Source organism: Vigna unguiculata, chromosome 10 (assembly GCF_037176805.1).
Source record: "Vigna unguiculata cultivar grain cowpea cultivar isolate G323 ecotype 2 chromosome 10, ASM3717680v1, whole genome shotgun sequence".
Lineage (NCBI taxonomy): Eukaryota > Viridiplantae > Streptophyta > Magnoliopsida > Fabales > Fabaceae > Vigna > Vigna unguiculata.
Window position 1 is genome coordinate 53,115,606 of NC_140801.1, and position 13,814 is coordinate 53,129,419.

General features: G+C 33.0%; 3 protein-coding genes and 1 non-coding gene across 4 annotated transcripts; 2 read left to right on the plus strand and 2 right to left on the minus strand.

The window, feature by feature from the left end:
- Positions 1-2,587: 2,587 nt before the first annotated feature.
- On the minus strand, positions 2,588-4,099 carry LOC114167555 (pseudo histidine-containing phosphotransfer protein 6-like). The gene is made up of 5 exons (XM_028052655.2): positions 3,883-4,099; positions 3,651-3,781; positions 3,292-3,435; positions 2,985-3,057; positions 2,588-2,910 (listed from the first exon to the last, which is right to left on the minus strand). Exons 1-5 carry the CDS (start codon positions 3,949-3,951, stop codon positions 2,857-2,859), a joined length of 471 nt encoding a protein of 156 aa, XP_027908456.1. The 5' UTR covers positions 3,952-4,099; the 3' UTR covers positions 2,588-2,856.
- A 3,200-nt stretch (positions 4,100-7,299) lies between these two features.
- TRNAK-CUU (transfer RNA lysine (anticodon CUU)) lies at positions 7,300-7,372 on the plus strand. Its single transcript has one exon. It is a non-coding gene; the product is annotated as a tRNA-Lys (tRNA).
- A 791-nt stretch (positions 7,373-8,163) lies between these two features.
- On the minus strand, positions 8,164-10,104 carry LOC114166036 (palmitoyl-monogalactosyldiacylglycerol delta-7 desaturase, chloroplastic-like). Its single transcript, XM_028050689.2, has 5 exons — positions 9,377-10,104; positions 9,139-9,279; positions 8,903-9,043; positions 8,676-8,782; positions 8,164-8,581 (listed from the first exon to the last, which is right to left on the minus strand). The coding sequence occupies exons 1-5, from the start codon at positions 9,911-9,913 to the stop codon at positions 8,368-8,370; spliced, it is 1,140 nt and encodes a 379-aa protein (XP_027906490.1). The 5' UTR covers positions 9,914-10,104; the 3' UTR covers positions 8,164-8,367.
- Positions 10,105-10,775: 671 nt separating this feature from the next.
- On the plus strand, positions 10,776-13,543 carry PIFI (post-illumination chlorophyll fluorescence increase). Its single transcript, XM_028050761.2, has 8 exons — positions 10,776-10,992; positions 11,501-11,627; positions 11,786-11,870; positions 11,956-12,034; positions 12,476-12,589; positions 12,675-12,787; positions 13,056-13,166; positions 13,269-13,543. Exons 1-8 carry the CDS (start codon positions 10,911-10,913, stop codon positions 13,392-13,394), a joined length of 837 nt encoding a protein of 278 aa, XP_027906562.2. The 5' UTR covers positions 10,776-10,910; the 3' UTR covers positions 13,395-13,543.
- Positions 13,544-13,814: the final 271 nt, after the last annotated feature.

The following is a 13,814-nucleotide window of genomic DNA, read 5'->3' on the forward strand; positions in this document are numbered from 1 at the left end:
GACTTTCATTGGATTTATTTAATTTTAACAAAATGTAATAGCATCATACCAAACCCTACATCCTATTTGGTAATTGTCACTGTACAATTCCAAAACAACCTTGGTTCGAATCCTGGTGAAGGAGTGTAGTGTGTGGTGGTGTGATGAAGAAAGGGAAAATGGGGTTGTTGTGTTGTGTTAACCACATAAAATTTGAGGTATTATATAATACCTCTCTTTTATTTATATTATACATATATATTTTACACAGCGACAACTCTTTTAAAAGAAAGAAAAAATTAAAAAATTAATTTCCAAAATTCAACTCACTTAAATAATTTATGATCCACAGTAAACTACCATCACATTTGAAATACATAGAAATGTTTGAAGTGATTAATTATAAAATATTTAGTGAAATCATACAATAACTCAATGGAATGTATCTGGTCTCATCAACTACAACAATTGTCCCAATTTCAAACATTGAGACTTTCTTCAAACATGTATGATCAGATAGATCACTATAATGTAGTCACTGCATATTCAACATTCTGAAGTACAAAAGACAAACTAGTACCTTTCGTTGGAAAATGCAATATATATATATATATATATATATATATATATATATATATATATATATATATATATATATATTCATATTCCAACAAGACAACACTTGTTGTCCTCCTTGCATGCAGATGCAGTCTTGTTCTTCGCAGTACTGTCCAAAACCAGAACGGAACTGAGGAAGCAAATAGTTTGTTCACTCTCTCTCTCTCTCTCTTCATGTTTGGTTCTTCTACCTACGATTTGGGTCAACAATTTGACTAACAGGATCCATGTCCATCCATCTTTCACTGACTCCACTGAATTACCTTGTCAAATACCTGATGTATTTTCATGTGGGTTGTGTTGTAGCTGCAACTCAAAACCAGAAGACTCACGTCTTTACTCGCAAACCACAACACAACCTATGAAACGAGCTTTCTAGCTAAGCTAGCTACTCCATGTTTTGTCTAAATTTTGAATTTGTGAACATGTAAAAAAGAGACACGGTGCAGTGGCTTTGTTGAATTTTTGACCGATCTTCATGCATGCATAGAAGATAAAAGATAGAAGATAGATTAGATTCTGTTGTTGCAGAAGAACAGAGTCCTACGTTTCTGCGCTACCTTTCTCCTTTTGTTTTTTTCATCTCTGGTGTGAGAGCAAACCTCTCTGATGTAAATGTATTCATTCGTAACCAAACTCCCAAACCAACTACACGTATTTCGAAGTTCACAACCTTTTCTGATTTTTTAATTCTTTCTGACAGAAAATGTTGAGATTTGCAAGCTTCAAATTGCTCGCAAAAGAACATGGCTTTTTTCCGAGAAGATCGTGCCCAAGCGAATGAAAACTTTTAGGATCGAACTTTTATCACTGAACCAAAAATTATAGTCAATAATCATGCAACTTATAAAAATCTAAAAATCTTTCTCTTATGAGTTGTCTACCAATAATCAAACTTATAAAAATCTAAAAATCTTTCCCTTATAAGTTGTCTACCAATAATTAAACTTATGATTTTGATTCTAATACCAATTGTTAAGATCAAAGATTTATTACTAGATCAAAATTATAATCAATGAGGACACAATTCTTTTAAATTAAGACCTTAAACCAATATAAATACTAATTCCTTTTATAACTTACGATCTTTATAATTAATATTAAAGAATAATTTATAATTTATAATTTAATTCACAAATTAATTATAATTTTTTATTCATAATATAAACTATTTTAAATATTAATAATTTTTAATTTATTAATTAGTTATCCAAATTAGTTACCGTAAGTCATAGTCTAAAAGTCATCTTTTACTCATTCTTCATTGTTAGTATGAAGAAATTACATCAGTACATTTAGTAAAAAAATCATATAAACTACCATTAAACTTATACATATTATTTCTTACAAATAATGTGCATCGTGCATCTGTATACTTTTAAATTTGAATGTATACTTATTTTCAGTAAAAAATTTGAAACATACATAGTCAAATTATACTCGTAAATAGTTATTTCGAACAAAACATTTGGGCATGATGAAGTTCATTCATTGATTGGTTGTCCTTCAGTTCCAACCAGTCTAACTCATTATATAATTTGCATACCATAAAATCCCTTATAACATAAAGAAAACAAATAATTTTCTTACGACACTGAACGAGAAAAGTCATGATTCTTTCTAGTTGAGTTTTCATTTCTCTTTTGGGTTTCCATTCAATTTCCTCACGAAAATGGCAAAAAGAAGTACTAAATCACTTTTCCTTTACGTACAAAAGTTGCATAGAAGGATTGAAAAGTGATGCATATTTAAAATGATTTCTTTCCAATTTACTCCCGAGTAGTTTTCGTTATTGTTAATTTTCTGAACATTTGGTGAAATACAACGTTCCATCAGGTGTAGTGTTCTTGTTGAATACAATGTTTTTCGTGCTATATTGTGTCTGGTTCCAACCATTTCCTCTTCAAAAACCTTTTCATTCCAAATCCATTTCTCTCTACTCTGGCTAAAACACAAAGACAAAGTTTCTATGAATAGTAAAAATCGAAAGAGCACCAACTTTCAATAGATTTGATCCACTTTGGCTAAAAAAGTGAACAGGTTACAGCGAAGCACAAGCATGATGGCACTACGTACATTAGAGAATCTAAACAACAGAGTCGGTGATTCCTTTTTTTCTTTTCCCTACACAACCAAGTACAAAAGCTGACCCTCCTTTGGTTTGTCTAAAACCGGAAAGACCAACCCTTACCCTTACCAAACCAGAAAAACAATAAGAACACAAAACCAAAATAACCTAAAAAATTTTCATCTTTTTCACTAATCCTGCACTGGGTACCTTACTCCTGCAGCCAAAGCACGTTGCTGCTCAATCTGTTCATCACCAAATAATAAACGTGATTATGCTCTCATAATATACACATACAGTGCATGCAATGCAACATTACCTGAAACAATTCGTGCAATTTGTTCTTGAGATAACAGTACTCGTGCTCCAGCATCTCCAACGCTCGCAAACAACTGCAACCGGGGAAAAAGAATAAACAATGACAGTGTGCTTGATGATTATCATAAAGACACAGTATTTTTATATTGGAGAATATGGGAACGTGGGAAGATGAGGATTTGAAAAAGGGAATATTGCAATAAATGGATAAAGTGTGAGATGATTAGAAGAGATGGAAAAAGGGAGAGAAAAAGTTGCACGAAATGAGAGGGAATAGTGATTGGAATAGTTTGGCAAATGGCACCCACCCAGCACGGTTATTCTGCTCAGTAGCAGCACGAAAGGCTACGCAAACGTTTCTAACTCTCTTGGCGCCAATGCTGGAGCTGCTTCCCATGAACTGATTCAAATGATTCCCCATTTTCTTATAGTCCCAAAACTCCCTCTCCATGCTGCATTCATTCACAGTAACATATTCATTAATCACTTCCTCATAACATAGGTCAAATTGATACATTAGTAAAAATAGTTTGTTCTGATTAATGACGATAGCTTTTTATTTAATGGTAAGTGTTGGATTCTAACACTGGTCTAATCATAGATCTCAGTGGTAGTAACTTAGAACATGAAGAAAAAACTATAGGAAGAAAGAGAAAAGATATGTTACAGCAAAGCTCTGAGATTGGTGAGAAGCTTTTCTGATTCATGGAAATAGATGTTGACAACCTCGGATACGAAGTTTGGGGTGGTCTCATCTTGCAGCTGCTGAAGCTGCAAGAACTGCTCATCCAACACTCCCTGATCGAAACAAAACAGATAAACAAAACATGATGCATGTTTCGGCAATTACTACATATGTAAGAATTGAAGATTAAGAAGAAGGAGTGAAGTGGTTGAACCTGGTGGAAGAGGAAGGCAAGGAGACGGTTCATGTCGGCCCACAAGAGGTCGGCACCCAAACCAAGCATCCACAGTGGCAGACCCGTTTTGGCTGACTCTAACAATTCTCTTAATTTATCAAACAGTTTCAGAGTGGCCCTTAATGGAACACCCTACTCTGATAATAATGCAGTGTTGTTGTGTTGTGTTGTGTTTGTGTATGGAACATATATGATATATATCTATATGTCTGTATATATATATATATATATATATATATATATATATATATATATATATATATATAATATTTTCAGACTGAAACTCAAAACTCCTAAACTTTCTGTCTTCTGTGACACTTTCCTTCATGTTGTTCTACATGTAGCACAGTTTAAACCCACTCTTGGACCACATTCTGGACCCTCCTCTCTCAGTGCGTCTTTACGAAGGCTGAGTTAAAAAAGTATAAAAAATGATTAAACAAAACTTTGTATATTTTAAAATGTTTGAGATAAGATGAAACTTAACGTTTAAAAATACATAAAATGAGTAACAGTAACGTTTAAAGTGTTTGAGTAGTGTGATCTCAGCAGAAATAAATGTAACATTAATGATTTTTATGTAAAGAACATGGTTACGTTTGTGAAAACCATAAAGACTTAACCTTTAATGTGTGATTATTGTGAAAAAGAAAAGAAAAAACGTAGAGAGAGAGAGAGGGGCGTGCTCGTGCAGGTGTTTTAGGTTATCGAGGTGAGTGTGCGTTATCTCCCGGACCATCCTACATACCCTCACTGCAAGTGTTTGTGTTGGAGGTATGGGTGTGGAACCAACCTATACCTACCTGCTGTCCGGGTAACCGGTCACTTCGCATGCGCCTGCCTTCTGCAAAATGCTGCGCCTTTGCAGCCTCTCTTCCCACCCGACACCACCTGCAGCCGGTAACCTGTCAGTCACCACCACTCTTTTCCTGCCACCATATTCCACTACTTAACATTAACACATCTCAAATTCATTTTTTAAATTAATTAACTTTGCATTTAGTTATTCCACTAATTAATTATGTATTTTCAATTTTAAAAACTAATTTTGTGGAGATAATTTAAGTTTAAAGTCTATTTTTAATATATAGTATCAGAATCATAAGTTAAAATATATCTTAACAAAATTTATAATTTTGTTATTTGTTAGAATTATTGTGTCATCTACTATTAGATCATCTAATAATATCTAATCATGTAGGAAAAATTTATAAATGACAAGGATGTGTCTTAAAATTTTAGTGAAAATTTATATATGAAAAGGGTATTGTTAAAAATTTTATATACACTAAAAATAACAATATTTGTTAATGAATATGTTTTCGGTTAATTAACTTTAGAAATGTATATGTTTGTATTTAGTTATTTTAACAAAATTTGGTTAAGTTCATTTGACATTTCAAACACGTTTATATTTTACATATTTTCACCTCAATGTTAATTGAGAAACATGTTAAACTTGATTAGAAGTGGACTTTAAGCCTAATTCAACCCCACAAAATCAACTTGTAAGGTAAGGTTTATACCTCACTTATATACTATGAGATTTTCTTATTTCTAATTGATACGAGACTTCTAACCAACTTTAAACAAATTTAACAAAATTTGATTAAAAATACTGAATTCCCACCTTTCTAAAATTAAATAACTAAATTCATTGATTTGGATTTTAAAATATTTAACCCATATATTAAGTATGCATGAAGAATAGACATGACATGGTAGAGATAGTAGAGTTGAAAGGTGAAAGGCGTATATAAATGCATGGAGGGTGTCTGAGAAAAGATGTTGATATGCGTGGACCGTGCCTTTTTCTGTTCGTGGAAAATAAGGGGGTGGTGGTGACAAGACAAAGGCTAATGAAGATGGTTGTTCACCTTTCTCATGTGTTTTGTGAATCAAACTTTTTCCACTTTCCCGAGGTAAATGAAAGCAAGAAAAAGGAAAACGCTTGTTTTGTTTTATAGGTAGGGTTAGTGAGGTGCATCGAAATGAGAACAGAGAATTGAAAAGTTTGAACATGGTGGTGGGGGTGGTGGTGGAAACTTTAAACCATGCTGGACACGTGGTGCGTTATGGGTTACTTAGGGTTTTTTTTTGTCTGTATCAGTTGCAGAATCAATTTTTAATAAACACTTTTCAATTTTACTCTCATTGCTGATGGGCCACCCTATTTTACAATTTTTAATATTTGCACCTATTAATCAACTCTTTCTGCCACCATTTTAGATATGCACTTTTTCTTTTTTATATAAAATATTAATGTAAGAAATACTTTTAGAAATATTTTATATAAAATACTTTTTACAATAAATTTAATAAAAAATACTTACAAATTTTATAGTTTTATAAAAAATAATTATTCGTTAAGGAATTATCTGTCAATTTAAATATTTAAAAAAAATAAAAAAAAATCATATTTTATAAATTCTTTTAATAAATTTATAAGAAAGTTTTCATATAATATGAAATATGAAAATTTTTAATAATGAGAGTTGAAAAAAGGAATGGTTGAATTAAAGATGATTTTGAAATAGTCATAGTTTGAATTAAAGATGATACTGATAGTGGTGCAATAGAAACCCTATTATTGGATCATCTTCATATCATTATTAATTCATTTATTTTACAGCTTCGAAATTCCAAATCACACCAATAGCAGTGTTCTTCTGTTCTTCTTCCATACAAGTCAAAAACTCAAATCATGCTCTTATTTTATCCTCTTCTTCTTCATATTATTGCCACAACTATGAAATTTGGTTGCTTCAATGCTCGAGGTTCTTATTAGGGTTTTCTTTTTTAACTTTTGTAATAGTAATATTATGCACTACTCTTTTTCTCAACAATGTCAGAAATTCCACACTTTATTTGGATTAATGTTCATAATATAAGTTATGAAAATATCAAAACAAATAGATTTATAATGATATTTTATATTATTATTTAATATATATCAAATAATGAAATGATTCAAAACAAATAAATGCTACAATGATAATAATCTACTTTGTGAGTAAGAATAACTTTTAATCTATAATTTGAATCCTAATCACATCACTTATTGCATTTGGAATAAACTATAGGGAAATACTACTTGTTGTATACACTCAATGTTTTTGCAAACGTTAAGTGTTGTTGTTCTAAAAATAAATAATTAGTGGTAAAATTATCTGTTGAAACGAATTAAATTTTCTTAATTATTTTTTAGACCATAATCATACAGGCCATGCCTGGTCCGGCCTATTGGGAATTGGATAGGCCCATTGGGCTGTAATAACTTTTACTTATCTGGCCGAATATATGAAGAACTGAATGGGCTTTATCATCGTAATTTTATGAAAAAAAAGTAAAATATGTTAAATGATTTGTTGTAAATTATTATTTAAATTTTCAGAAGCCCGTCTAGCTCAGTTGGTAGAGCGCAAGGCTCTTAACTTTGTGGTCGTGGGTTCGAGCCCCACGGTGGGCGTTTTTATATTTTTTTCCTAATTCTGATCCACAATGAACATGTTGCTGTTGCATTGTTGTGAGACACAAAAAACATGACAACTCACAAATGAAACGAAAAGTCTACAATGAATCGCCCACATTTAACTGGACGGTGAAAGCAGAAAGAAAGAAATCCAAAAACAGGGGACGGTGCATCAAAACTCTAAGCAAAATGTGTGTAACTCATGATAATAATGAAATGAACGTGTGAACGTGTTAGGCACAATGGTGTGTGTACTCATCCTTATTTTTTAGCAAAGAATAGTGACATGTGATTCTAGTGCACAAAGTTTGGTTCATAATTAAAAAATGCCACTGAATTCAAATGTGGTGGGACCAATACCATAAAACTTTTGCATTTGTGCTTGGAAATGCATTGAGATATATATATATACTATTGCTTCTTGGTTCACATGCTTCAAAAGCCATGCTAACACAAAACAAACACACTTTGGTCTGTAATGAAATTATGAGTAAACGAGTCTGGCTTCAGAGCCACTCAGTTTGCGTTATTACACGATGAAGAGTACTGTGTAGCTAGTTAGTTGGTATGAACAGGGAAGGATAAGAAAGAAACTGTTACAGAGATATAATATAAGAGTATGTGGAAGGTGACAAGGATACTAATTGAATATTCTTCTGTATCCGTCAATAGTGAAAATATTAGCAAATTCAGATTTTTTTACTGAGTTTTTTGGTGTTATCAGAGTATTATAAATACACTGATGATGGTATATTATAATTTTTTTAAAATATATTTGGAAGACACTCTACAGAGAATCCAAAATCAAAATTTAGTTCCATATAGATGGTTCCATGATGGTTGAAAGAAAGACCAAGAGAATAATTTCCCCACCAAAACCAAAACCAAAACCTTTGTGTCATCAACTAGTACCTATCAAATTATTTTCCTTCATTTTACTGTTATTTCCAACCCCATTTTTGTGATCCTTGGCCAAGGACAAAAACTGTGTTTCATGTGGTTATTGTATCACTATTGAATGCCATTCTATGTTTCTGAGTCTCTGAGGGTAACTTGACTTCAGTGGCCAACCCAATAGCTTGGAGAAATCTCACAACGTACCAGGTCATGTCTAGTTGCCACCACTCTAATCCATGTCTAGCTGAATACTCAAAAGCATGGTGGTTATTGTGCCAACCTTCACCAAATGCAAGCAACGCCACCCACCTAAGAAATTTCACATTTTACATAAGATCAAACAACGTGTGAACTCCAACAAGTTATCAAACTATGACAAGTTTAAGATAAGAAAAAAAAATACCAATTATTTCTGGACAAGTCTCTGGTGTTCCAGGCCTGATTCCCCCAAACATGGCAAGCTGAGTTTACAAACCAGGTTATGTGATAAACCCAAACAATCCTCACTCCCTGCGTTTCATAAAAGAATGGTGTAATTCAAATAATCTACCAAATTGGTCCTTAATTTTCTTTGTTCTGATATGTGTTCTACTTAAAGAACAGACATAAAATGAAAGAAACTTTTGGTACCATTCCCCAAACTAGGAAAGGAAATCCTCCTGCTGCATATAGAAGGGCTCCCAAAGCAAAAGGGTGGAAAAGGTAAGTGCTTCTGAGAAATCTATAAAAAGGTTGTTTCTCTAAATCACCAACATTGTTTGCCTCTCCACACTGCACATACATAACATATCCCATAATAAATTTACAAAGAGCCAACATTGTTTGGTCATGCAGAAGAAGCATTCTTACAGTACCTACATACATACCCTTTCTATGATAGAATTGGTATCAAAGAGCCAACTCATATGGCTGAACCAGAACCCTTCAGTGGGGCTATGAGGGTCTCTCTCAGTGTCACAAAACTGGTGATGGTATCTATGTGTGCTTACCCAATCAATTGGGTTCCCCTGCATCATCACCACAGCAAAACCAAAAACCAAAGCATGAAGAAAGATACAGAAAAAGCAGAATAGAATGGAAATGTTTTGAAGAAACAAAATTCACCTGAAGTGCCAGAACCCCACAATAGGCAAAGGAATATTCAAGCCATTTGGGAAGCTTGAAACTCCTGTGAGAAAGGTTCCTGTGGAAAGAAAGAGTGATGCCAAAAAGGCCAGTGACAACATAGAGAGCCACAGCCACCCATAATGCTGGCCAATTGAAATGGAATGGAGCAAAGAGACAAAGCACATGCATGGCCAACACAATTCCAGCAGTGCCAACATCCAAAGTGTTCCATTTTCTCCCAAAGAGAACACTCCTCTCTCTCTTCACCTCAACTTCAGACAACAAAATCTTTCTGGGTTTCAATGCCTCAACTTCTCCAAATGCTGCATTGGTCTTGGCTTTGGCTGTCACTGCCAGATTATAGGTAAAGGGGTTGCTTTTAAGGGAAATTTTGGTTGGTTTTTGGTTAAAGTTAAAGTTTTTAATGGAGCCAAGGCCAAGAACAGTGCTATCACCCCGCTGTGGAATTGAGCGGTGGAGGGTGGTGCAGCCATGAAAAATGGGGTTTTTAGGCTGAGTGGTGATGAGAACCATAGGGAATTGAATTGAATTGAATTGAATGGTTGTGTTGAGTTTTGTGGAAAGTGGTGTTGGAGGGATAATTGGTTTGGGTTTTAAGGTGGTGAAGTTGATTGTGACGTGCAAGTGCAAGTGACCAAGAAAAACACTAACCCCACTTGTGGTGTGGCCGGTGTTAAGAAAATGGGATTTTGAAGAAAAATTGAAGTTAAAGCAAGTGGAGACAGAGAGAGAAAGAAGGATAAGGCAACGTACCCTGAAGCTGCTGGTTGTGAATCACATTGCTTCAAGGGATTCCTCTATCAAAGTTCTCATCTTTTCATTACTCATAAAAAATACAACTTTGTTTTTTCTTCTCTCAGTGTTCAAAATTAAGAGATACCCCCTTGCTTATACCAATGATATGATACAGTGTTGCATTTAGTTCTTCTTATTAATCTGAGAACCTTGTTTCACACCATCAATGGGGATGTTGATTGGGTCAAATTATTTGATAACTTAATTAGACCTAACCTAATTTAATTTAATTAGATTAGATTGGATTTTACTTATCATTTAATCAACACTAACTCAATTCGATTGGATAATAAATTGTGATGTAAACAAACTTGTCTTATTTTTTTAATGAGTTGAATAATGAATTGTATTTTTTTAATTAGTTTTGTCTAAAAATAAAATATTTCAAAATTTTGATCTAATCACACTATCAAAATTTTCAATTAAAACACACACGCACACAAACTTTGAGTATTGTGAATAACATCTATATGATGAGTGCTTAATTTGATAATCTTTTGTTAAAAAATAAAAAAAATATCTACAAAATTTGACTAAATGAAGCTCTATCAATTATCTCCTTATAAAAATCTTTATTTCTCTGTCATGCCCCTTACACGCAAACTTAAAAATATCTATTTATCTCTTGCAATCTCTTGGCTATTATAAATTTGGACATGTTCTTCTTCTCTTAGATATCACTCTTCTCTTCTTCAATATTCTCTCATACACATAAATGGCTGCTGCAACCAATGCTTCTATGTTTTCTTCTCCCACGCAACCATGTTCTGTGCCTCCAACCATTTCAAACACGCTATGTAAGTCTCCTTTATCTCATTTTTATGCCATGTTTTGTCAACAATAGTGTGTAATATATTGTATGAACAGTTAAGATTTTGCTGCAAAGGACCATGTGATTTGAATATGCTTAATTTTTTATTATGGGTACTGTTGTGTGTTTATTTATATCTTTCTTGATTGCTGCTAAAAGTCCAAGAAGAAAGTTTCTCCACCTTTGTAAAGGAATCAGAATAAACTATCATTACATAGAAATTATTGCATCAGAACTTTAATAAATCTAAAACCTGTTGTGTTCTCACAGTAGCCTTAATAAAATCTTTTTGTTCGATTAGTTTTTTAATCCTTTTTCTGACAGAAATTTAAGTGTGAGTCTATGTTCCAGATTCGATAAAAATGAAAAAGTAGAATACTGTATAAGAATAAAAATCCATAAACTTATAGTTTTAAAGTTTTGGATTCAGAGTGCTGTGAATTCCTTTGGTTGAGCTCAGGTCTCAAATTTAATACTAGTAATTTCTGATGCAGCTAGTCCTTTTCTCAATGTGTCATTACCAAAAGGTTACCCTGTGAAGAAAAACCATGTGAAAATTAGCAGAAAGATTAGTGCTGCTGCTGTTGCAACACCAACACCAACTACAGAGGAAATTCAAGAGTATGAATTCCCCTTTTTGATAGTACCACTTATTATTTTTGCAGTTTTTGTATTATACATATTGGAAACTAAATAGTGAATGATTTCAAGTTATACAAATAAAAGTTAGTTTTGGATAAACTTATTAGAATGGCATTATCTACTGTTAATGTTTGCAGATACAAGCTTCCTTCATGGGCTCAGTTTGAGATTGGAAGAGCTCCTGTGTATTGGAAAACAATGAATGGCCTTCCTCCTACTTCAGTAAGTGTAACTTTTTGAGTTAACTAATTCAAAACTGCATCATAATCCATTAACTAATGGTAAATTTTCTTACAAATTTTGGCAGGGAGAAAAGCTAAAACTTTTGTATAATCCAGCAGCAACTCAACTAGTCCCTAGTGAAGAATTTGGAATTGCTTTTAACGGTAATGTTCTGCAACCAAAATATTTGGATTCATTATGAACAGACATAGAAAGGGTTAAGAACAAGTGACAGAAACTACACATTGTTGTTCTGAGTTAGAAATTTACCATTTTGTGTTTGGAGTCACCGAAACTGTTGCAAATGACACTAATCAACAACATGTATGAGAAAGTAACTTTGCTTAATGTGGAATCGTAATGAATAACCGAATATGTTTGGAGATTCCACATTGACCACAGATTGGTCAATAAGACAATTTTATAGTATAAGTGAATGCAAACCTCGTCTTATAAGTCGGTTTTATAGGATTGAATTTGACTTAAAGTCTATTTCTTAACATAATATACTGTTTTCTCAGACTGTGGAAGTTTATATGTCATAGTTATTCGTTTTTCTAGTCATGTTCTTTTTCCAACTGAATTATAACATTGCATCGATTCAGGAGGTTTTAATCAGCCAATTATGTGCGGTGGTGAGCCAAGGGCTATGCTTAGAAAAGATCGAGGCAAAGCTGATGCTCCAATATATACCATTCAGATATGCATTCCAAAGCATGGTAATATGATTCTCTTGTTTCTCTGTGTATACTTTGCAGACAAAACCATTCAATGTTATCTTGTTTACGTCTCTTTTTTGTGCAGCTCTGAACTTGATCTTCTCATTTACTAATGGAGTAGACTGGGATGGTCCATATAGACTTCAATTTGAAGTTCCCAAGGCTTTAAAGAACAAGCCAATTGAGTTTTTTAATAGGGTAATGGACACAACTATCTATTGCTTTTACATATTTACAAACATTCCAATGACGCATAGCTACCCAAGTTTCTCGTATACTCAAAAATCTTATTGAATTTTGGTTATTTATCTTGAATCAATTTTTCACTTTTATAATACCTTTTTATGTTTTTCATATTACTCGACATGAGACTTTGATGAATACCTACTACAGATCAAACACTACGCGACAAAATAACAACATTATGTGAGAAATTAGTACTTAGTGTACTGTTATTATATGGCAGGGTTTGGCAGATGAACTGAGTAAAGAAGGAGCATGTGAGCAGGCAATATTTCCGGACACAAACACAGTTATAGCAAGTTGTGCTATGATTGGTAATTTGACAAAAGAAGGGGTGAGAACATTCTTCCATTTTTCAGTGTCTTTACTCTTTAACACACTTCTTTTCCTTGGAACACTTTCAGTTTCTTAATGATGAATGAAAACATTGATGCAGGGTGATCGATGCGATCTGAATCTTGTTTTAGGATGCACAGATCCTAGTTCTCATTTGTACAATCCACTAGCCAATGTAGATGATGGAACATGTCCAATTGAATTGGATTCTGAGTCTGAGGATTAGTTATACTTTTCATAAATATTCATTTAGATCATATACTTTATGTTGGTTTTAAGTACATAGATAGTGTATATTGTATATAAATTCACTCTTTAAATTGAACATTGCCATGTCTGGTTCTGCTTGGTCTTCAAAAAACTATGGTTTTGCTACATTATTTCTCTCTTTAAGTTGTTACTGCTAAAACATATTTTCTCTTTCTCTTGAATTTGGATTCTTTACCGGATTTGTTTGTGTTGTTCTTCAATTGTGTCTTCTACCGGGTTTGTTTGTGTTGTTTTTCTATTGCGCTTTCATAATATACTAATTACTACTAATTTTGACGTTTTAAAATATATTAAAAAGATATTTAAAATACCAACATAATGTATTTTTAATGTTCCACAGAAAACAATACAAAAAACAGTAGAGAATGTAGACTCA